This window comes from Salmo salar, chromosome ssa10 (genome assembly GCF_905237065.1).
Source record: "Salmo salar chromosome ssa10, Ssal_v3.1, whole genome shotgun sequence".
Lineage (NCBI taxonomy): Eukaryota > Metazoa > Chordata > Actinopteri > Salmoniformes > Salmonidae > Salmo > Salmo salar.
This window is the reverse complement of record NC_059451.1, coordinates 92,412,195-92,435,902: the sequence shown is the minus strand read 5'-3', so window position 1 is coordinate 92,435,902 and position 23,708 is coordinate 92,412,195. Positions and strand designations below refer to the sequence as shown.

General features: G+C 45.7%; 1 protein-coding gene across 1 annotated transcript in view; it reads left to right on the top strand.

The window, feature by feature from the left end:
- The window catches only part of LOC106561189 (FERM domain-containing protein 4A-like), a 109,142-nt gene extending 85,786 nt beyond the window's left edge, over positions 1 to 23,356 (top strand). Inside the window, 12 exon segments of the mRNA XM_045688230.1 lie at positions 3,115 to 3,248; positions 3,388 to 3,510; positions 5,471 to 5,702; positions 5,943 to 5,999; positions 6,773 to 7,010; positions 7,156 to 7,317; positions 7,453 to 7,791; positions 7,907 to 8,018; positions 8,020 to 8,300; positions 8,302 to 8,480; positions 9,034 to 9,136; positions 18,655 to 23,356. Coding sequence (XP_045544186.1) covers positions 3,115 to 3,248; positions 3,388 to 3,510; positions 5,471 to 5,702; positions 5,943 to 5,999; positions 6,773 to 7,010; positions 7,156 to 7,317; positions 7,453 to 7,791; positions 7,907 to 8,018; positions 8,020 to 8,300; positions 8,302 to 8,480; positions 9,034 to 9,136; positions 18,655 to 18,757 — 2,063 coding nt within the window. The 3' untranslated portion in view covers positions 18,758 to 23,356.
- Positions 23,357 to 23,708: the final 352 nt, after the last annotated feature.

The window sequence follows — 23,708 nt, the reverse complement described above, 5'->3', positions numbered from 1 at the left end:
AGGCTGTGATTCGATGAGAAATTAACAGGCACCGCATCGATTATATGCAACGCAGGACACGCTAGATAAACTAGTAATATCATCAACCATGTGTAGTTAACTAGTGATTATGTTAAGATAGATCGTATTTTATAAGATAAGTTTCATGCTAGCTAGCAACTTACCTTGGCTTCTTGCTGCTCTCGCGTAACAGGTAGTCAGCCTGCCATGCAGGCTCCTCGTGGAGTGCAATGTAAGGCAGGTGGTTAGAGCGTTGGACTAGTAACCGGAAGGTTGCAAAAACTAATCCCCGAATCCCCCCTGAACAAGGCAGTTAACCCCCGTTGCTAGGCTGTCATTGAAAATAAGAATGTGTTCTTAATCTGACTTGCCAAGTTAAATAAAGGTGTAAAAAAATCTGCAATTCGGTGGCCAAAAATATCGATTACTGATGGTTATGAAAACATGAAATCAGCCCTAATTAATCAGCCATTCCGATTAATCGGTCGACCTCTAGAGGAGACAGTGGTAATCCCCCCCCATCCCCTATCTAGGCCAGGGCAGGGGTCTGTGGGAACCGAGTTAGAGAGGACAGGGCTGTGAATCTACCTTTAAACTTCAGGACAGAAACCCTTGATGTTTTCCCAAAGGCCATTTCCACCAACATTGTGGAAGTGTGAAAGGCACAGGCAAGATCAACTAATGTTTAGTGAAAGTGCTAGTAGTTTAGAGTGAGAGAAAAGAGAGGTACGCACATACTGCCAACTGTGTGTGTGTGTGCATGTATGTGCAAGGTCAGCTATTTCCACACGCAGCTGACATCTTATGAATTCAATTAAGGGAGACTAGGGTTGGTTGTCACACTTTTTACTCTTGTGTGTATTTCTCAGCACCAGTATATCTTACAAGACTCTTTTGAATATCAGGAGAAAGACCAAGGTCTTGGGTTGAGATGGGATGCTTTTTATCCTCATATCGAACATGGAGTTATCAGCCATCAAACACACTCTTTCTGCTTGTGACAACCAGCCCCATCGCGGGGTTGGAAGTCACATAGTATGGGGTTGGTTGTCACAATGTAACGTATTCCTTTTGTAACAGGAAATTAAGCAACACAGCAAGCCTTTCTTTAATCCTACGATATTCCTAACTAAACTCATAATATTATACTTTGAGAATATTATATTACATTTTGAGTACATTTGTGTGTGTATGCGTGTGTTTGCACGTGCATGTGTGTGGATGTATGCTATTTCTCCTGTCCCATATTTCTCTGGATCTGCCTCTCTCTCTCTTCCTCACTTTGTGTCTTGCTGTTTCTCAGCTACAGTATCTCTATATAACTCTCCTCTCTGTCTTGTCCTCTCACCCTCTCCATTCAGTGTTTTTATCCCTGCTCTTACACACACACACACACACACACACACACACACACACAGACACACACACACACTCTATCTCATAAACACTCAGTCACTTACATATTCCTACTCACACAGTATATTCTCGCTCTCACCCTCGTCTCCAAGCCAGTGTACATGTGTGTGTGGTGTGTGTGTGTGTGTGTGTGTGTGTGTGTGTGTGTGTGTGTGTGTGTGTGTGTGTGTGTGTGTGTGTGTGTGTGTGTGTGTGTGTGTGTGTGTGTGTGTGTGTGTGTGTGTGTGTGTGTGTGTCTTGGATTGTATGCATTGAAACTGATCCAGTGGTAAAGTATTAGGAAACCGCCAGGCAAGCAGAAAGATGTCTCAGATTTTACACTAGTCAAACCTTGTTACCTCAGAACACACACACACACACACACACACACAGAGAGAGGTCATTCTGGCAGTGGGATGTAGAGATTGTTAGTGAGAGGGATTCCTCCAGGCTTAGGTAGTCTTGGGAGATGTTGACCTAACTCAATACATCACTACTCTCTCTCCTCAGGGAAGTGTGCGTGTGTGTGCGTTAAAGGGATACTGCGTGATTCTGGCAGTTCTGATGTTTTTCTACTTCCCCAGAGTCAGATAAACTCGTGGATACCATGTTTATGTCTCTACATGCAGTATGAAGGAAGTTAGAAGTAGATTCTCAAGCCAATCCTTACTAGCATTAGCGCAATGACTAATAGTCTACAGGTACAGTAGCAGCTGTAGACTTCCATCTGATGACACGCCGCCGTGCTTACCACCGGTCATCTCTGCCTGGCAACAGAATGATGTCACTGAGTAGTGATGTCATCTTTAGGCGTCTCCTTCACATTCTCTACAATTTTCAGCAGTGTAGACATTCTGTATTCATTTCTCTTCAGTGCAGTCAATGTGGCAGTACTGGTTCACATCTTAGCTCCTGACCCTAGACCAGGGGTGGCTAACTTTCCTCCTGGAGGGCATCCCTGCTCTAACATAGTTCATACAACGACTAGTATAGCTGTTTATCATTATTATAAAATACAGTGTTTACTCCAGTATGTCGTACACAATGGTGTTTGGTGACAGGGGGACTGTTGTTAGTGTATTTGAGCAGTGACGGAGTGTGTGTGTAGGTGTGTGTGTGTGTGTGTGTGTGTGTGTGTGTGTGTGTGTGTGTGTGTGTGTGTGTGTGTGTGTGTGTGTGTGTGTGTGTGTGTGTGTGTGTGTGTGTGTGTTTGATGGGGAGGGAGAGGCTGGCACGACGTTGTGCCTGCAGGGTTGGAGACCCTGTGCGTCACAGACTGTGTCCTCGGCTGCTCCATCCCACTCACACACACACACACACACACACACACACACACACACACACACACACACACACACACACACACACACACACACCCTCCCCACCACACACAGTCTTAGACCTCCTTATCGAAGCGTTCCACTCACTTCCCGGTAAACATCCTGAGTTGTCGGCAGGTGCCTTCGCCCCTCCCCCGTCCCTCACCCTCTCCTTGTTTCTCTCTGTCTCTCTGGAGGTCTGGGTCAGACAATGCCATTGTGTTGGGCTCCAATGTTGTCAGTGCTGTATTTGGGTGTATGTATATGTGTGCTCCACACAGTAACGTTACAGTAAGCTTGTTTCTGACAGGGTTCTACACTCTGGTCCATGTTTAGTGCTAAGTTCTTAGTCTGTTATTTGTGCGTGTGTTCTGACTGTATCTCTGTTCTGTGTGTGAAGGTTCCCAGGAGTCGGACAGTTCTCAGACAGCTAAGAAAGACATGCTGGCAGCACTGAGGGCCAGGCAGGAGGCTCTGGAAGAGACACTCAAACAGAGACTAGAGGAACTCAAGAACATCTGTATCAGAGAGGCGGTAAGACACACACATGCACGCACGCACGAACACACACACAAACAAAGACACAAACATACGCTGCATGTACACTCACAAAGACACAGACACATCAATGATTAATGATCAAGATAATGTATTTCTGTCCCTCTCTCTCTAGGAGTTGACAGGGAAGCTTCCTAAGGAGTATCCATTAGATCCAGGGGAGGAGCCTCCGACAGTCAGGAGGAAGATTGGCCCCGCCTTCAAACTGGACGAACACAAGATCAAGCCGAAAAGAGAGGTCAGAGAATACACTCAAACTGGCACTTCCCTAAAGTCCACATGAGAGCCAACTGTTTCCAGTGGTTCCATTCAGTTCAAGTAAATGGGAGGAGTTGTATTTGTCTCCCAGTATAGATACACTTCCTCAGGAACCTGGAGGGATTTAATAGATCTGGTTAAGACTTGGGGATGGAGAACTGATCCTAGATGATTGGGTGAAGCAGAAGAGTAACTGGGGCAGTGACTAAACCAGCAGTCTGAAACTTCTTAGATCTGGCTTGAAGTCATCCTCAATCCCTCTTTCTCACTATTCTTCTATTTGTGCCGTAATATATTTTCCACTGCTACAGGGCTGACTAAAAATAGCCTGTCTGTTCCTTACCACAGGAAGCGGTTATAGTGGGAGAGAAAGAAAGTGTGTGCAAGCCAGTGTACATGTGTTTGTGTGCACGCATGCATGCGTGCGTGTGCGTGCGTGCGTGTGTGCGTGTGTGTGTGTGTGTGTGTCTTGGATTGTATGCATTGAAACTGATCCAGTGGTAAAGTATTAGGAAACCGCCAGGCAAGCAGAAAGATGTCTCAGATTTTACACTAGTCAAACCTTGTTACCTCAGAACACACACACAAACACACACACACACACACACACACACACACACACACACACACACACACACACACACACACACACACACACACACACACACACACACAGAGAGAGAGGTCATTCTGGCAGTGGGATGTAGAGATTGTTAGTGAGAGGGATTCCTCAAGGTTAGGTAGTCTTGGGAGATGTTGACCTAACTCAATACATCACCACTCTCTCTCCTCAGGGAAGTGTGTGCGCGCGTGGCTGCGTGCATGTGTGAAAAAGGCCTACTGTTCTGTTTTTCTGAGGTGAGGTGAGGAGTGGGGGGTGTTTTCTGAGGTGAGGGTTAGGGGGAGTAGGGGGGTTTCTGGGGGGAGTGGGGGGTTTCTGAGGTGAGGGTTAGGGGGAGTGGGGGGTTTCTGAGGTGAGGATTAGGGGGGAGTGGGGGGGTGTATTCTGAGGTGAGGGTTAGGGGGGAGTAGGGGGGGTTTCTGAGGTGAGGTGAGGGTTGGGGGGGTTCTGAGGTGAGGGTTAGGGGGAGTGGGGGGGTTTCTGAGGTGAGGATTAGGGGGAGTGGGGGGTGTTTTCTGAGGTGAGGGTTAGGGGGAGTAGGGGGGTTTCTGAGGTGAGGGTTGGGGGGTTCTGAGGTGAGGGTTAGGGGGAGTGGGGGGTTTCTGAGGTGAGGATTAGGGGAGTGGGGGGTGTTTTCTGAGGTGAGGGTTAGGGGGAGTAGGGGGGTTTCTGAGGTGAGGGTTGGGGGGGTTCTGAGGTGAGGAGTAGGGGGTTTCTGAAGTGAGGGTTGGGGGGAGTAGGGGGGTTTCTGAGGTGACGGTTAGGGGGGAGTGGGGGCGTTTCTGAGGTGAGGGTTAGGGGGAGTGGGGGGCGTTTCTGAGGTGAGGGTTAGGGGGTGTTTTTTGGGAAATGGGGGTCTCGGAGGAGGCTGTGCAATGCTAGTGGACGGGGTGGAGGTTAGGGGGAGGGTAAGGGGGAGCTAGGGGTGTTTTAGGGGTTCTCAAGGGAGACGAGACAGGGCTAGGAAAGAAAGGGGGAGGAAGGAAGATAGATGATTTCCTCATTGTGTTTTTCCAGGCCTGGGAACATGCTTTAGGTTACTACTGGTGGACGTGGACAGGAGTTACTCATGTCTGAGTGTGTCATCGCTTGTGTGTGTTTGTTTCTCTTTGTGCACACAGTTATGTGTTTGTGTGTACACGTGTTTCACAATTCCTAACCCTTGCATCTCTCTCTCTCTCTCTCTCTCTCTCTCTCTCTCTCTCTCTCTCTCTCTCTCTCTCTCTCTCTCTCTCTCTCTCTCTCTCTCTCTCTCTCTCTCTCTCTCTCTCTCTCTCTCTCTCTCTCTCTCTCTCTCTCTCCCTCTCCCTCTCACCAGGAGGAAGAGCTAGAGCGTCTAGAGAGGGAGTTTGCCATCCAATCACAGATCACGGAGGCTGCGAGGCGGTTGGCCGGCGATCCGCACGGGAGCAGTAAGAAGCTGAGGAAACAGAGGAAGACGTCGTACCTGAACGCACTGAGGAAACTCCAGGAGATAGAGAACGCCATCAACGAACACCGTGTCCGCTCTGGGAAGAAACCCACGCAACGCGCTTCGCTTATCATAGAGGGTGAGACTACACACATGCTGAGAGAATCGCTTATACGAACCACAGCGCGTAACAAACAGGGTGAGACCAGGCACACATACACAACATCAAAAATTCACATACACCATACACACACACTCAAACACACTCACACAGACACCCACACACAGCAAGAAGTGCTCATAAACATTCATTTAAACACACCTACCTAACCCCAACCAATGCCATAGTAAGAGTGTTTTCCTCTGTCCTCTACCACAGAGGCCAACATCGGCTCAGAGGACAGCTCTCTGTCGGACGCTCTGGTCCTTGACGACGGTATGTTTACCCCTCTCTCTCTCTCTCTCTCTCTCTCTGTCGGACGCTCTGGTCCTAGACGATGGTATGTTTACCCCTCTCTCTCTCTCTCTCTCTCTCTCTCTCTCTCTCTCTCTCTCTCTCTGTCGGACGCTCTGGTCCTTGACGACGGTATGTTTACCTCTCTTTCTCTCTCTCTCTCTCTCTCTCTCTCTCTCTCTCTCTCTCTCTCTCTCTCTCTCTCCCTCTCCCTCTCTGTCGGACGCTCTGGTCCTAGACGATGGTATGTTTACCTCTCTCTCTCTCTCTCTCTCTCTCTCTCTCTCTCTCTCTCTCTCTCTCTCTCTGTCGGACGCTCTGGTCCTAGACGACAGGATGTTTACCTCTCTCTCTCTCTCTCTCTCTCTCTCTCTCTCTCTCTCTCTCTCTCTCTCTCTCTGTCGGACGCTCTGGTCCTAGACGACAGGATGTTTACCTCTCTCTCTCTCTCTCTCTCTCTCTCTCTCCCTCTCTGTCGGACGCTCTGGTCCTAGACGATGGTATGTTTACCTCTCTCTCTCTCTCTCTCTCTCTCTCTCTCTCTCTCTCTCTCTCTCTCTCTCTCTCTCTCTCTCTCTCTCTCTCTCTCTCTCTGTCGGACGCTCTGGTCCTAGACGACGGGAAGTTTACCTCTCTCTCTCTGTGAACCTCACAGTGGAATAAATCTAAAGGCGTCATCGTCAACCTTCTAATGGGGACCAATCAGTGTTCAATCTAACCAATCCCTCCTTCCCTCTTTCTCTCTCTCTCTTCAGACGACCCCCAAGTGACAGGGACCCCCACCTTCTCTCCGGCAGCATCTCCACAAAAGGGCCTCCCTCCCCGGCCTCCCTCTCACAGCCGGCCCCCTCCTCCCCAGTCCCTAGAAGGCCTTAGGCACCTGCACTACTCTCGCACCGAATACGACAAGTCCCCCATCAAACCCAAGATGTGGAGCGAGTCCTCGCTGGACGAACCCTACGAGAGGGTAAAAAAACGCTCCTCACACTCCAGGTGAGAGGTCAACTCTGTTGCCGTGACGATAGATCTATACTGGGGTCATGGGGCATGTGATAGTTGGTTTAACGATAGTAGAATGATTATAAAATAGCAATAGTAATGTTAAGGTTTTCTAAGTGCTCGCTCTCTCCCTGGCCAGTCACAGGCGGTACCCCAGCTCTGGTACTTGTGGGGAGGCAGGAGGCAGTAACTCTCTGCAGAGTAGCCCCATCAGGAGCCTTCCTCACTGGAGCGCCCAGTCCAGCATGCCCTCCACCCCCGACCTGAGGACCAGGACCCCTCAATATGTACACTCCACCAGGTAACCGCCAGATAACTTTGGAATAACCTTCAGACAACCGCCACACTACGGTCACCTCACTAGGTCAAAGCCACAACTATACTGGAAAATCTCTCTCTCTATCCCCCTCCCTCCATCTCTCCCTCCTTTCACCAGGTCTGTGGACATCAGTCCCACCCGTCTGCACAGTCTGGTTCAGCACTTTAGGAACCGCAGCTCCAGCCTGGAATCTCAGGGCAAGCTGCTGGCCTCCGACCCTGACACGCACACTCACACAGACACCCTGGGAGCCCTGGGCAGCCCAGACTTCTTCCTGGCCCCAGGGACACGCAGCTCCAACGGCTCGGACCCGCTGGATGACTGTTCGTCCTGTACCTCCCAGAGCAGCTCAGAACACTACTACCCTGGGGGAGCCCCAGGCTCCAACCCTAACTACTCCACCCTGGGAGAGGACTCCCCCTCCAAAGCCAGGCAGAGACAAAGGCAGAGGCACAGGTTAGTACAGCAGACCTGGGTGTGTCCAAGGACTTACTTTGGACTTGTTCAGCAATCCATGGAGGATCTCTGTGACACGTTCTATGTTTAATGTTAACCTCCTCTCTCTCTCCAGGTCTGCAGGTCACCTTGGTTCCTCTAACTCTGGCTCCATGCCCAACCTGGCAGCCAAGAACGGTTCAGGGGGCGGTGGTACGGGGGGGAGCAGGGACTGGGTCAGGGCAGCACGGGGTGTACCTCCACAGCCAGAGCCAGCCCTCGTCCCAGTACCGGATTAAAGAGTACCCCCTGTACGTAGAGGGCAGCCCCAACCCGGTGGTGGTGCGCAGCCTGGAGAGTGACCAGGAGGGCCACTACAGCGTCAAGGCCCAGTTCAAAACCTCCAGCTCCTACACAGCTGGGGGGCTCTACAAGGAGACCTGGGGGGGCGAGGAGGGGGGAGAGGGGAGTGGCAGACTCACCCCGTCCCGCTCCCAGATCGTACGGACTCCCTCACTGGGGCGAGAGGGGGGAGGAGGGGGGGAGGCCGGTGGTGTCAGACGAGCTGAGGTGTTGGTACCAGCGCTCATCGGGTAGTCTAAAGGAGAGGAGTCACTGTGGCTCCAATGCGTCAGACAGCGGCTCGTTGCAAGGCACTCTGGGACACGGACGAGGCAACAGGGTGGGGACGCTCGCCAAGGGATCGCCAGGTGGGTGACAACACACCACACACTCATCACCCTCAGCGGGGTCGCACAACACAACTTCCACTTGTGACCCGACTTCCGCTTTTGGACGTTAACAATGTGATATGTCGTCATAACTCCTCCTCCACGTTTTCTGGATTAGCTGAATAGTGCAGCAGAGACCCTCTCCCGACAGTTTTTATTTTATTTTACACCAGCTACATTAGGTTACACACACATAGTTTATGTTCAAAGCTAAGTTTGAAGTTTTGACTGGGTTTGCTCAGGCAGTTTTAAGGATAAATGTTACATTTCCTATTATTTACATTCAGATTATGAGACTGACGCGCTGCCTACTGCGCCAACAAGGCCCGTGTGTGAAGGTGAGGGGCATCTGTTAAGGAGAGTGTGCGTAAAGCGATCCCTGAACTAAAGGAGCCTGTTTGTCACAGTGGTCACACCCCCACTTTAAGACCCCTATCTAAGGCATAGCTGGGATTCCGCAGCCCCTGACCACCGACCTTTGTCTTTGAGCGTGTGTGTGTGTGTGTGTGTATAACTGTGTCTCTCTGTATAGCAGCGTCCCCTCACAGCCAGAGGAGTGTGACTCCCTCCAGTGAACAGGCTGCCACCCCCATACCCCCCTGCAGCCCACAACACATCCTCAACTGGCAGAGCGGGTAAGACACTCATACACACAACCTATACACACACACACACTGCACACACACAAACTACATACAGTGAGGGGAAAAAAGTATTTGATCCCCTGCTGATTTTGTACGTTTGCCCACTGACAAAAAAATTATCAGTCTATAATTTTAATGGTAGGTTTATTTGAACAGTGAGAGACAGAATAACAACAACAAAATCCAGAAAAACGCATGTCAAAAATGTTATAAAATGATTTACATTTTAATGAGGGAAATAAGTATTTGACCCCTCTGCAAAACATGACTTAGTACTTGGTGGCAAAACCTTTGTTGGCAATCACAGAGGTCAGACGTTTCTTGTAGTTGACCACCAGGTTTACACACATCTCAGGAGGGATTTTGTCCCACTCCTCTTTGCAGATCTTCTCCAAGTCATTAAGGTTTCGAGGCTGACGTTTGCAACTCGAACCTTCAGTTCCCTCCACAGATTTTCTATGGGATTAAGGTCTGGAGACTGGCTAGGCCACTCCAGGACCTTAATGTGCTTCTTCTTGAGCCCCTCCTTTGTTGCCTTGGCTGTGTGTTTTGGGTCATTGTCATGCTGGAATACCCATCTACGACCCATTGGGCATGTATATGTGCTTTCTTGAGCAGGGGGACCTTGCGGGTGCTGCAAGATTTCAGTCCTTCACGGCATAGTGTGTTACCAATTGTTTTCTTGGTGACTATGGTCCCAGCTGCCTTGAGATCATTGACAAGATCCTCCCGTGTAGTTCTGGGCTGATTCCTCATCGTTCTCATGATCATTGCAACTCCACAAGGTGAGATCTTGCATGGAGCCCCAGGCCGAGGGAGATTGACAGTTCTTTTGTGTTTCTTCCATTTGCGAATAATCGCACCAACTGTTGTCACCTTCTCACCAAGCTGCTTGGCGATGGTCTTGTAGCCCATTCCAGCCTTGTGTAGGTCTACAATCTTGTCCCTGACATCCTTGGAGAGCTCTTTGGTCTTGGCCATGGTGGAGAGTTTGGAATCTGATTGATTGATTGCTTCTGTGGACAGATGTCTTTTATACAGGTAACAAACTGAGATTAGGAGCACTCCCTTTAAGAGTGTGCTCCTAATCTCAGCTCGTTACCTGTATAAAAGATACCTGGGAGCCAGAAATCTTTCTGATTGAGAGGGGGTCAAATACTTATTTTCCTCATTAAAATGCAAATCAACTTATAACATTTTTGACATGCGTTTTTATGGATTTTTCTGTTGTTATTCTGTCTCTCACTGTTCAAATAAACCTACCATTAAAATTATAGACTGATAATTTCTTTGTCAGTGGGCAAACATACAAAATCAGCAGGGGATCAAATACTTTTTTCCCTCACTGTACACATACACACACCAATACATTATTGGCAGAGTGAGTTATAATGTGTTTGGGGATGAAGACCAGGCACTTAGGATCCTGCTCCTATTGGGCTTTTAACCCGGGGTTAAAGGGTAAAGGTTAGAAGCTCTGGCTCCTGTATTACAATTCACAGGACATAATCTGCATCCTATCAAAGCATCTTCAGCTCTGCTTCTCTTTATAACCTCTTTATAACCTCCAACCTACACACACCCTTTGCCCTTCTGCAGCACAGTACTCAGTCTAGCTACTGATCACAGGGCTGTCATGTCTTCCTAAAAGACTTGGACTTGACTTTGTTCTAACTCTCACCCTCACACTAAATACGCCAGAGTGATTTGTTAACTTCTCTTTCGCTCTTCTCTCTTTTTCCTTCTCATTCCGTCCCTGTTCATCTCTCTCCCTCTCTGTCTGTACTAACCTCTCTGCTGTCTGTCTGTCTGTGTGTTTCCTGGTTTAGCGGTACAGCAGACAGCTCTCCTACTGAAGACGTGTGTCAGTCTCCCCCTCAGCCCAGCTCTGAAGCATAGAGGTACTGACTGTCTGCCAGGACTCTGCCAGAACACAGACCTAGAAACACAACAGATAGACCAGAAAACAACAGAACAACAACGTAGAACCATAGACCATAGAACCAATCCTGTCTGAACACGTAGAAACACACCCCATAGAATGAGTCCTGACACAAAGACATAGAAACCTGAACTAGATTAGGGACGTAGAAATACATCCGCTTGACTAGATACAGTGCCTTGCAGTAGTATTCAACCCCCGTGGCATTTTTCCTATTTTGTTGCATTACAATCTATAATTCAAATAGATTTTTATTTGGATTTCATGTAATGGACAAACACATAATAGTCTAAATTGGTGAAGTGAAATGAAGAAAATAACTTGTTTCAAAAAATAAAAACGGAAAAGCGGTGCATGCATATGTATTCACCCCCTTTGCTATGAAGCCCCTAAATAAGATCTGGTGCAACCAATTACCTTCAGAAGTCACATAATTATTTAAATAAAGTCCACCTGTGTGCAATCTAAGTGTCACATGATCTGTCACGTGATCTCAGTATATATACACCTGTTCTGAAAGGCCCCAGAGTCTGCAACACCACTAAGCAAGGGGCACCACCAAGCAAGCGGAACCATGAAGACCAAGGAGCTCTCCAAACAGGTCAGGGACAAAGTTGTGGAGAAGTACAGATCAGGGTTTGGTTATAAAAAAATATCCAAAACTTTGAACATCCCATGGAGCACCATTAAATCCATTATTAAAAAATGGAAAGAATATGGCACACAACAAACCTGCCAAGAGAGGGCCGCCCACCAAAACTCACAGACCAGGCAAGGAGGGAATTAATCAGAGAGGCAACAAAGAGACCAAAGATAACCCGCTCTCTCCACTGGCTTCCTGTTGAAGCTCGCATCCGCTACAAGACCATGGTGCTTGCCTACGGAGCTGTGAGGGGAACGGCACCTCCGTACCTTCAGGCTCTGATCAGGCCCTACACCCAAACAAGGGCACTGCGTTCATCCACCTCTGGCCTGCTCGCCTCCCTACCTCTGAGGAAGCACAGTTCCCGCTCAGCCCAGTCAAAACTGTTCGCTGCTCTGGCACCCCTATGGTGGAACAAGCTCCCTCACGACGCCAGGACAGCGGAGTCAATCACCACCTTCCGAAGACAACTGAAACCCCACCTCTTTAAGGAATACCTAGGATAGGATAAAGTAATCCTTCTAACCTCCCCCCCCTTAAAAGATTTAGATGCACTATTGTAAGTGGTTGTTCCACTGGATATCATAAGGTGAATCCACCAATTTGTAAGTCGCTCTGGATAAGAGCGTCTGCTAAATGACTTAAATGTAATGTAATGTAAGCTGCAAAGCTCCACAGCGGAGATTGGAGTATCTGTCCATAGGACCACTTTGGGCCGTACACTCCACAGAGCTGGGCTTTACGGAAGAGTGTCCAAAAAAAATAAGCAAACATGTTTGGTGTTCGCCAAAAGGCATGTGGGAGACTCCCCATGTGGGAGACTTCCTCTCTGGTCAGATAAGACTAAAATGTAGCGTTTTGGCCATCAAGGAAAACGCTATGTCTGGCGCAAACCCAGCACCTCTCATCACCCCGAGAATACCATCCCCACAGTGAAGCATGGTGGTGGCAGCATCATGCTGTGGGGATGTTTTTCATCGGTAGGGACTAGAAACTGGTCAGAATTGAAGGAATGATGGAGGACGCTAAATACAGGGAAATTCTTGAGGGGAACCTGTTTCAGTCTTCCAGAGATTTGAGACTGGGACGAGGTTCACCTTCCAGCAGGACAATGACCTGAAGCATACTGCTAAAGTGACACTCAAGTGGTTTAAGGGAAAACATTTAAATGTCTTGGAATGGCCTAGTCAAAGCCCAGACCTCAGTCCAATTAAGAATCTGTGGTATGACTTAAAGATTGCTGTACACCAGTGGAACCCATCCAAGTTGAAGGAGCTGGAGCAGTTTTGCCTTGAAGAATGGGCAAAAATCCCAGTGGCTAGATGTGCCAAGCTTATAGAGACATACCCCACGAAACATGCAGCTGTAATTGCTGCAAAGGTTGGCTTTACAAAGTATTGACTTTGGGTGTGGTGAATAGTTATACACACTCAAGTTTTCAATTTTTTTGTCTTATTTCTTGTTTGTTCACAATAAAAAAATATTTTGCATCTTCAAAGTGGTAGGCATGTTGTGTAAATGAAATTATACAAACCCCCCCTAAAATCCATTTTAAGGCAACAAGATAGGAAAAATGCCAAGGGGGGTGAATACTTTCACAAGCCACTGTATGTAAAAACAGAACCTGAACTAGATCAGGGGTGTAGAAATAGAATCCCTTGTCTAGATTCTAAGTATCGTACCAACTGCTGAGTTGAATAGGGTCTTCCCATTTCTAATCCATTCTAATAGCAGGTTTGGGAATGGTGTCTGTTCTACCTGCTTTGTTTCTATGGCTGTAACTGGACTGCATGTCTGCTGTGTGTGGCTGTCCCTGTTTCTGCCTGTAGCTGCTCTCTACAGTAAACCTTAACCCTCACTACTGTACACTCTTCGAAAAAAAGGCTGTCCCCATAGGATAATTATTTTTGGTTCGAGGTAGAACTTTTTTGGGTTCCATATAGGACCCAAAAAGGGTTCCTCAAAGGGTTCTCCTATGGGGACAGCTGAAGAACCCTTTAGGTTCTACATAACACCTTTTTTCTAACAGTGTACTGTAGGGCTGACTCCATTTAGTCGACTGGTCGATTATTTGGTCGATAGGCTGTTGGTTGGCTGAGATTTCTTTAGTCGAGAAGTAGCAAAAAAAGAAATTAATTAAACATGGTGTACAAGACACCTATCTGATTCACGTCTGTCTGTGTGCACTGATCCATTGTGGAGGCCGTGGGGATGGCACAGTCTATTGCTAAAACATGTGCTTCTGAAATTGTATATGGTGATATTATGTAAGAACAATGGTGAAACACAAATAAAAATAATATTATTTTATAACAAATGTGCTTTCTCCCACATTGAATAGCGGTCGCTGTCCGCGATTCTGAAACACATCAGTGCACTGTTGAATTGGCGTCTTTTCCTAGACCGCGTTGCTATTAGCATAATAGCAAAGTTAACCAGCATATTGAGAACAATGCAGCGAAGGCAGCAGCGGAGTTAAGAGATGAGAAAACAGCCCTTTCCTTAATTGCCTAAGAAAATGAGGAGAGAGGAAACCCCAACTTAATTAGTTCTATAATCAACAGCCTGTTAAATGTGCCTGGCTTTATAAAACATCAATATACAGTGTATTCAGAAAGTATTCAGCCCCCTTGACTTTTCCCACATTTTGTTATGTTACATCCTTGTTCTAAAATGGATTAAATAGATTTTTTTTCAATCTACACATAATACCCCATAATGACGAAGGAAAAACAGGTTTTCAGCAATTTTTGCTAATTTATATATGTTTTTTTTACTGAAATATCAAATTTACATACAGTGAGGGAAAAAAACGTATTTGATCCCCTGCTGATTTTGTACGTTTGCCCACTGACAAAGAAATGATCAGTCTATAATTTTAATGGTAGGTTTATTTTAACAGTGAGAGACAGTATAACAACAAAAAAATCCAGAAAAACGCATGTCAAAAATGTTATAAATTGATTTGCATTTGAATGAGGGAAATAAGTATTTGACCCCTCTGCAAAACATGACTTAGTACTTGGTGGCAAAACCTTTGTTGGCAACCACAGAGGTCAGATGTTTCTTGTAGTTGGCCACCAGGTTTGCACACATCTCAGGAGGGATTTTGTCCCACTCCTCTTTGCAGATCTTCTCCAAGTCATTAAGGTTTCGAGGCTGACGTTTGCAACTCGAACCTTCAGTTCCCTCCACAGATTTTCTATGGGATTAAGGTCTGGAGACTGGCTAGGCCACTCCAGGACCTTAATGTGCTTCTTCTTGAGCCCCTCCTTTGTTGCCTTGGCTGTGTGTTTTGGGTCATTGTCATGCTGGAAAACCCATCCACGACCCATTTTCAATGCCCTGGCTGAGGGAAGCAGGTTCTCACCCAAGATTTGACGGTATATGGCCCCGTCCATCGTCCCTTTGATGCGGTGAAGTTGTCCTGTCCCCTTAGCAGAAAAACACCCTCAAAGCATAATGTTTCCACCTCCATGTTTGACGGTGAGGATGGTGTTCTTGGGGTCATAGGCAGCATTCCTCCTCCTCCAAACACAGCGATTTGAGTTGATGCCAAAGAGCTCCATTTTGGTCTCATCTGACCACAACACTTTCACCCAGTTGTCTTCTGAATCATTCAGATGTTCATTGGCAAACTTCAGACGGGCATGTATATGTGCTTTCTTGAGCAGGGGGACCTTGCGGGCGCTGCAAGATTTTAATCCTTCACGGCATAGTGTGTTACCAATTGTTTTCTTGGTGATTATGGTCCCATTGACAAGATCCTCCCGTGTAGTTCTGGGCTGATTCCTCACCGTTCTCATGATCATTGCAACTCCACGAGGTGAGATCTTGCATGGAGCCCCAGGCCGAGGGAGATTGACAGTTCTTTTGTGTTTCTTCCATTTGCAAATAATCGCACCAACTGTTGTCACCTTCTCACCAAACTGCTTGGCGATGGTCTTGTAGCCCATTCCAGCCTTGTGTAGGTCTACAATCTTGTCCCTGACATCCTTGGAGAGTTCTTTGGTCTTGGCCATGGTGGAGAGTTTGGAATCTGATTGATTGATTGCTTCTGTGGACAGATGTCTTTTATACAGGTAACAAGCTGAGATTAGAAGCACTCCCTTTAAGAGTGTGCTCCTAATCTCAGCTCGTTACCTGTATAAAAGACACCTGGGAGCCAGAAATCTTTCTGATTGAGAGAGGGTCAAATACTTATTTCCCTCATTAAAATGCAAATCAATTCATACAATTTTTGACATGCGTTTTTATGGATTCTTTTGTTGTTATTCTGTCTCTCACTGTTCAAATAAACCTACCATTAAAATTATAGACTGATCATTTCTTTGTCAGTGGGCAAACGTACAAAATCAGCAGGGGATCAAATACTTTTTTCCCTCACTGTAAGTATTCAGACCTTTTACTCAGTACTTTGTTGAAGCTTGGCATTCAGGCCAAAGAGCTCAATCTTGGTTTCATCAGACCAGAGAATCTTGTTTCTAATGGTCTGAGAGGCCTTTAGGTGTCTTTTGGCAAACTCCAAATGCAGGCTGTCATGTGCCTTTTACTGAGGAGTGGCTTCCGTCTGGCCACTCTACCATAAAGGCCTGATTGGTGGAGAGCTGCAGAGATGTTTGTCCTTCTGGAAGGTTCTCCCATCTCCACAGAGCAACTCTGGAGCTTTGTCAGAGTGACCATCCGGTTCTTGGTCACCTCCCTGACCAAGGCCCTTCTCCACCGATTCCTCAGTTTGGCCGGGCGGCCAGCTCTAGGAAGTGTCTTGTTGGTTCCAAACTTCTTCCATTTAAGAATGATAGAGGACCTTCAATGCTGCAGAAATAATAATTGTTATCCATTTTAGAATAAGGCTAGAACGTAACAAAATGTGGGAAAAGGGAAGGGGTCTGAATACTTTCCGAATGCACTGTATATTTACAGAAATAAGACAGATCCTGCTTCTGTTGCCAGTTTGAGTGTTTGTTTAATAACATACTGGTTCCGTGCACACCAAGCCAATCTCACAAATATGGCTGTTTTTCATCTTTGCTCTGCTGTAATAAAGGCTTTACATTTTTACCTTAGACCAGCCTCTGATATTATTTATAATTATTTAGTGCCTTTTACACTGTTCCAAATTGTCCAACAAAATATATTAATAATAACCCTCCTTTTCCCTTGATTTCCTTGTTATTGTTATTATTACAATTATTTTTATGGTCATCAATATAATAATAAGTAATGTCATTATCATTAGTAGGCTTAGTATAGTAGCCTTGTATAACCACCATCGAGCTGTAGGCCTGAGAGCGCATTCTGTTTAGTCTTAATACCATAACTAACTTAGGCCTGTATTTCAATACTTATATAGGCTACAGTATCAATCAATCATTCATTAGTAAATGTCATCAAACAGCATACGAGTCATTCATGATGTGAAATGCAATCAAGCTTTTTAGTTTTAAAAATAAATAACAAAGCAACCATTGAATAATTAGCGTAAACAATAAATAGGCCTAAACCGTTCCATTTCAGAACTATTTTTAGTCTTTGCTGTAATAAAGGCTTTACACCAAAAAAAGACATTACAATAGACTCTCTGGTACACTTATAATTCATTTTGTGTTGTTTCAAACGAAAAATGATATTGTAATCTAACAGCACCGGTTTGGTACACATAATACGCACGCAGAGCTTGCTCCTTACCTTCTTTTTCTTGATCTCCAGTATTTTCGATAATTTGTCAAATTTATTCCACACATCTGACTTCCCATTTACCTCTTGAGCAACCAGTAAACATTCCCCCTTTTCAAGTTTATTAGTCACGTCCACTGCATCCATTATGGTGTTCAGAGTTTGTTATAACCAATTTAATGATGTGACTATGATATGCTATAGGTCAGGCGCATGCATGTGTCACATAAAGAGAGCAAGGGTTAAGGGAATAGGGAATGTTTTTCCTAAACAAATTAGGGATTTCGGTAACATGAACTCTTCTGTCAGAAATGGCTGTAATTATGTTGCAGCTTCAGCAACACGGACAACGCGAGAAACACTATTGATGTTCTGTGGTGGTCGCTGCAGCAGGAAGGAGAGAGAGACAACGGGTGCTAGTCACACAGTCACTCGCTGTCTTATTTTTCTAACACAGCGCAGCACGTCTGAGCCAGGCAGCACAATCAAATCAATTGCGGTCGGACTCCCTCTAGTCATTTGTGTTTCTTAATTATTTAATCAAACAGTTCGCTTAAAGCATCAGATAAGCTACGTGCATATAGTTGATTTGATTAAAACAATAGGATGTGTCTATATATGGAAAAATACACGTTTTAATATTTCTACCAATCATCAAATTGTTTGAAAGAACAGACAACTCTTGGTCGACCATTATATTTTTTAGTCGGGGACAGCCCTAGTGTACTGTATTACCATCTTTGATTGAACTTGAACTTATTCAACTCAATTGCATTTCTCACTGTTGACTTGTCTGTGACGTGGGCTCTCATTCAGTCCATCTCAAGGATAGCGAAGCAGCAGCCACAGGGTGTATCCACCATAATACCAGTTAATTCATTATAAAACCATGAGGGGGGGGTGATAAATGCGCTCTAGTCACCTAGTGTAGTTTTAGACCAGTACACTAACAGGATGTGTGAGCTGTCATAGAGACAGAGATATAGGAGGATTGAGAGATCAGTTTGAAATGAGGCCGGAAAAGAGGTAAAGGCACCATGGATTGTGCACATTGTTTTCACAAAAGCTTTAGGTCTAGGCAAATGAAGTAACCATCAAAGCAATGAGACAGAAAAACAATCAATCTCTCTCTCTCTCTCTCTCTCTCTCTCTCTCTCTCTCTCTCTCTCTCTCTCTCTCTCTCTCTCTCTCTCTCTCTCTCTCTCTCTCTCTCTCTCTCTCTCTCTCTCTCTCTCTCTCTCTCTGCAGGTCATTCAATGATAGCTGTTTCCTCAGCAGTCCTCTGTGTTCAGAGCTGGCAGATGTCCAGTGGTACGGACACGACAAGGCCAAACCTGGAACCCTGGTCTGACCTACTGACCATCACCCACTGATCCTTACTGACACAACCTCCAACATCTCAACTGACCCTTACAGCCCCCACCAACCTCTCCTCCAGTGCTGACTAGATTGGCCTTATCATGGGCAGGAAACCCTCATCCTCATCCACTTCATCCATTTTTCCCTTTATCAGTTTCTGTGCATATCGGGCTTGGCTGAATTAGGGGTTCTAGGACCGACATGACTATTGCTGTGGAACAGCCAACCATAGCCTCCGATCCTGAACTCTGAGCGTGAACTCTGACCTTTAATCCCTGACCCTGAGTCTGCTCCAGTCTGATCCCAAGGATAACCAGGAATGGGCAAGGGGGGAGGAGGGGTAAACCCAGACTACACTCGGCCCACCAGGCCCTGACTCATATCTACCCCTGACCCCAGTGTGCTGCCAGTGTGCTCCCATGTGTTTTGGCTCATGTTCTGGACCTGTGTGTGTACGCTGGATCTGCTAGGTTCATTTATTTCATGTTTTATGTTTTAGTTTATTTCTCTATCGTTTTCTACAACAACAACAAAAAAATGCTGGAGAGACACTCTATTGCCCCCTCTTTATGAAAACCTTCAGAATAATTTTCACTCTTCAGGAAAACTGCAGCGTGGATTATTGGAGAATTCTAGATTATCTGAAAGACTAGACAAACATACAAACATTCCCAAAAATCCTAATCCCAATCCCAACTCCTATCCCACAACCAAAGATCCATCTGGATGACCAATGGCACCAGTCCCATGGACACACTGGGAAAACTGGTTTATCATACTGGGAGTTACAGCCCACAATACTAGGAGTCCTCAAAGGAACTGAAAGACTGATCAATTCTACTGAGATCCTGCTCAGCACGTCTACTGGGATGTCAGTCATCTGAACTGGTAGTGTACAACAGCCAGCCACACTGATCAACTAGTTTCTTGTACTGGGATGATCCACACTTCTACTGAGCAGTGAGCTCCTGGACTGGGATGTTTTGCCACTACTGTATACTGGGGGACTGTGGTCAGCTGTACTGGGAGACTATGGACAGACTGGGGGCCCTGCACAGCCAGATCAGAGATAGACGGGGACTGACTGTTAGCCACAGGCCACAGACACTTATTCAAGGTTTGGGCCCTGAAAGGCCAAGCCACAATATGCAAGGAATCTCACTGAAAGCCAATGTCTTGAGTTTGTGATGGGTGAAACTGTAGCTATATGTGTAGCAGTTTTGGGGTTAAGACCACATATAGTTTTGGGTGTTTATTTCCAATCATATCTGCAGGCTTTCAGTGGTCTATTTCATCTGGCTCTACCTCTTCGTTTCACTTCCTGGTGAGAGGTGAAAGCTGATTGGATGTTTAGGACTGTGTGTGCCTCCCACTCCTCTCTCTCTCTGGTGATGGGCGTATGCTGTGGAGCTGATCGATCACACAGCTGTAGCGAAGGGCACACCACTCCTTCATAGTCGAGCTGCGCATATGATAAGATTGGTGAGATGTTAAACACTTCTCGAGGCGTTGTGATATCTGACTCTGCGCAGTCCTCTGTTAAAAAACGGGATGCAACCCATGTTTAAGGACCAGTCTGTCTCTGTGACATCGATCTGTCTGTCCAACTCCACGATTGGTCATTGTCTCAGACACTAGGGTAGTATATTTGAGGGTAAACATTTAGATCAGGCATGAGGCCTGTAAACTCCAGTGGGTATTCGTTTGTACAGGTCACTATCTCAGGCTATATTCTCTCTGCCTAAAGTCTCTCCTATCCACCAGTCAGAACACACACATCTTGTTTGTGGACACACACACTTTTCTCATCAGTGCCATCTATGGTGGTGCTTAAAGTCTGTACTGTAACCCAGCACTGAAAACAGCCACTCACTAAAACTACAAACCATATAACTACAAATCCCACAGAGCCCGGTTCCTAGTCTAGCGGAGGAAGTGGCCGTGTTCGAGAGCATCAAAACGATGATATATCATGGGTAAATTGTGACTGACTGATCTACAAATAATAATAAGTTATTTATGATGCAAGGTGATTTGTAGCTAAGTCAGTCAGCAGTCGGCCGCAATGTCGAACAAGCCCCATGTCTGCTATATAGAGAACCTGCTTCCCAGAGCCAAAAGAACATCAGAGGAATATACACCAATCAGAGCTGGATCTGCTATATGGGGTGTTGACTATTGTAACTGTGTCAAGTATTCAATCTAAGTGTTGTTACACTTATGTATGAAGACTATAGGCCTACTATATACAGAACCAGTTTTCATCTAGTTCTCCTCCTGTCTTTTTGATACATATAAGGGGATTAAAAACATCTGCATAACAACACATTTATGATGTAAGAGTAAATCCAGACTTGATATAAGAGTAACACACATATCTAGAATATAAATAATGTCACCCCGGCACCAAAAGGGTGTTTATATCATTGTGCTTTTATTGTGCCCCGTTCAAGACAACTGGCAACTCGGAAATCTCCGACGTTGGACTTCAGTGTGTTCAAGACAACTGGGAACCCTGAAAAAAAACTACCTCCAACTGGGAAAAATAGTTTTGAACGGTCATCCGGAGTTCCAAGTCGGAAACTCGGGGATCATCCTAAAGCTCCGACTTCTCCAACCTGAAGATCACTGATGTCATGATTTGATCTCGTTTTATTCTGAGTTCCCAGTTGTCTTGAAGCACCATTAATGTGTAGATAATGTCATCAATGAACTCTGAAATTTGACCTTGGTTTAGTAATGGAGGCCATCACCGTATCCCACTGTAACACGGCTGTGACTCAAAGAGAACGTGTAGATTCCATATAACTCTCGCTTACATAGACCAACTCTTGTCACAAACAAATTCTTAAGCAGGTATTTTAAAGCACACCTGATTTTCTGCTGGGGAAAAGAAGCCTCTGTCCAACGTTGTTGTAGTGCTGTATGTGTGGACAGTGTACAAAACCCCAAACAAAGCAAGTATTGCAGTCCCTCTCTCACATCTGCCTGTGCTTTGTAAAGGCTTATATTCTCCCTTGAATCTTAAAAAAACAAACATCTGAAAACATTGGTTAAATGTTGCACAAAAATCTGACCCCGTCAAATTAGTTGAACTTGTACCAAGCGGCATGGTGGACTGAATATCCTTCAGTTTGAACGAGTTTCACGGCCCCCTCCCCAACCCTGCCACACTGCAAAGTCCTGGTAAAAAATGCTCTGTTTCTTATGAACTTTGAACTCCTGTTGTTTACCTCTTTAGAACCACTGGGGGACTGCAGTCTGCCATCAGCTAGGCTAAGGCTCATTAGCCTGTCCATTTCCCATGGATGAGACACCTCTGCTAGCTCACACCATTCCATGCATGCTCAAAAAAACAAAAATACTACCCTTCTCCACTCACATTTTCCTCCTAGACATAAGCATTCTGTATCCATGACAACACCCCGCAACCCCCAGTTTGACTTTTGACTCCTGACCCCTCTGACCTTTGAACCCAATGTGGTGATGATGTGTGCTGTACCCTCTTCTAGGTCCCCTATGCCCATACTGTCTGTCCATAGAAACATAAAAAAATGTATAGTTAAAGAAGATGAACTCTTTTATCAACCTCTTTCCTGTACGTACTCTACAGAGGGGCACTGTAAGCCTAAGTGGGGGTTTTAACATTCACTGTAAGCCTAAGTGGGGGTTTTAACATTCACTGTAAGCCTAAGTGGGGTTTTTAACATTCACTGTAAGCCTAAGTGGGGGTTTTAACATTCACTGTAAGCCTAAGTGGGGGTTTTAACATTCACTGTAAGCCTAAGTGGGGGTTTTTAACATTCACTGTAAGCCTAAGTGGGGTTTTTAACATTCACTGTAAGCCTAAGTGGGGGTTTTAACATTCACTGTAAGCCTAAGTGGGGTTTTTAACATTCACTGTAAGCCTAAGTGGGGGTTTTAACATTCACTGTAAGCCTAAGTGGGGTTTTTAACATTCACTGTAAGCCTAAGTGGGGGTTTTAACATTCACTGTAAGCCTAAGTGGGGGTTTTAACATTCACTGTAAGCCTAAGTGGGGTTTTTAACATTCACTGTAAGCCTAAATGGGGGTTTTAACATTCACTGTAAGCCTAAGTGGGGTTTTTAACATAACCATGTTCCTTTTTATATGAACCAGTATTAGTTGTTTCTTTGGTTTTTGTTTCTAAGTTCTGACGTAGTAAGAATCCTTTCAGGTGCTATATGATGACCAGTTACCGCTTTGTCACATAGGATATAGACTCTCCTCATTGTTGTCAATAGTTTGAATATGTTGTGCAGAGCAAAGACCGTCCCTTTAGGCAGTAGGACACCCATCCACCAGACCATAGAGCATGTAACATGATTTTATTGGTTCTCTTCAACTGTAACCTGACGGAAAAAAGGTGTTGTAGAAAAAACTATGTGGAATTGACACAAAAAAATACTGAATTCCACAGTTAATTTATTCTTTTTTCTATTAAGACTTTGTATAGGAACTTTCAATTTTTCTAAATGGTGTTGTTGGCACCTGATGATGGATTGTCCAGATGAGAAGACTTGGTGGTTCTTCAGATTATGAAAATAAATTATTGCTGAATGTTCTCAAGATGGTTTCCTGGTCTCTTCTTCTCTGTGTAATCTGTTGTATGTTCCTTAAGGTTTTGGGGTAGCATGTCCCTCTCACACCTCAATAGCTCAAAGTGGCTTCCTCTCCACCTCTCCTTTCCTCTGCTCTGGTAACTTTGGACTGATGCAGTAAACACCTGGCTGGCTTCATTGTCTTAAGTTAGATAGTGGAAAGATTCTGCCTGCACTGACTGATGGGTCGGTTGAGGGACGAGCATATCGTAGGAGTGACACCACCTGTCTGTAGACAATAGGCTGGCCTGGCATGCACCATATTGCTTTAACTTTTATCAGAGCAAATTAAGGAGAGGAAGCCACATTCAGATGCGAAA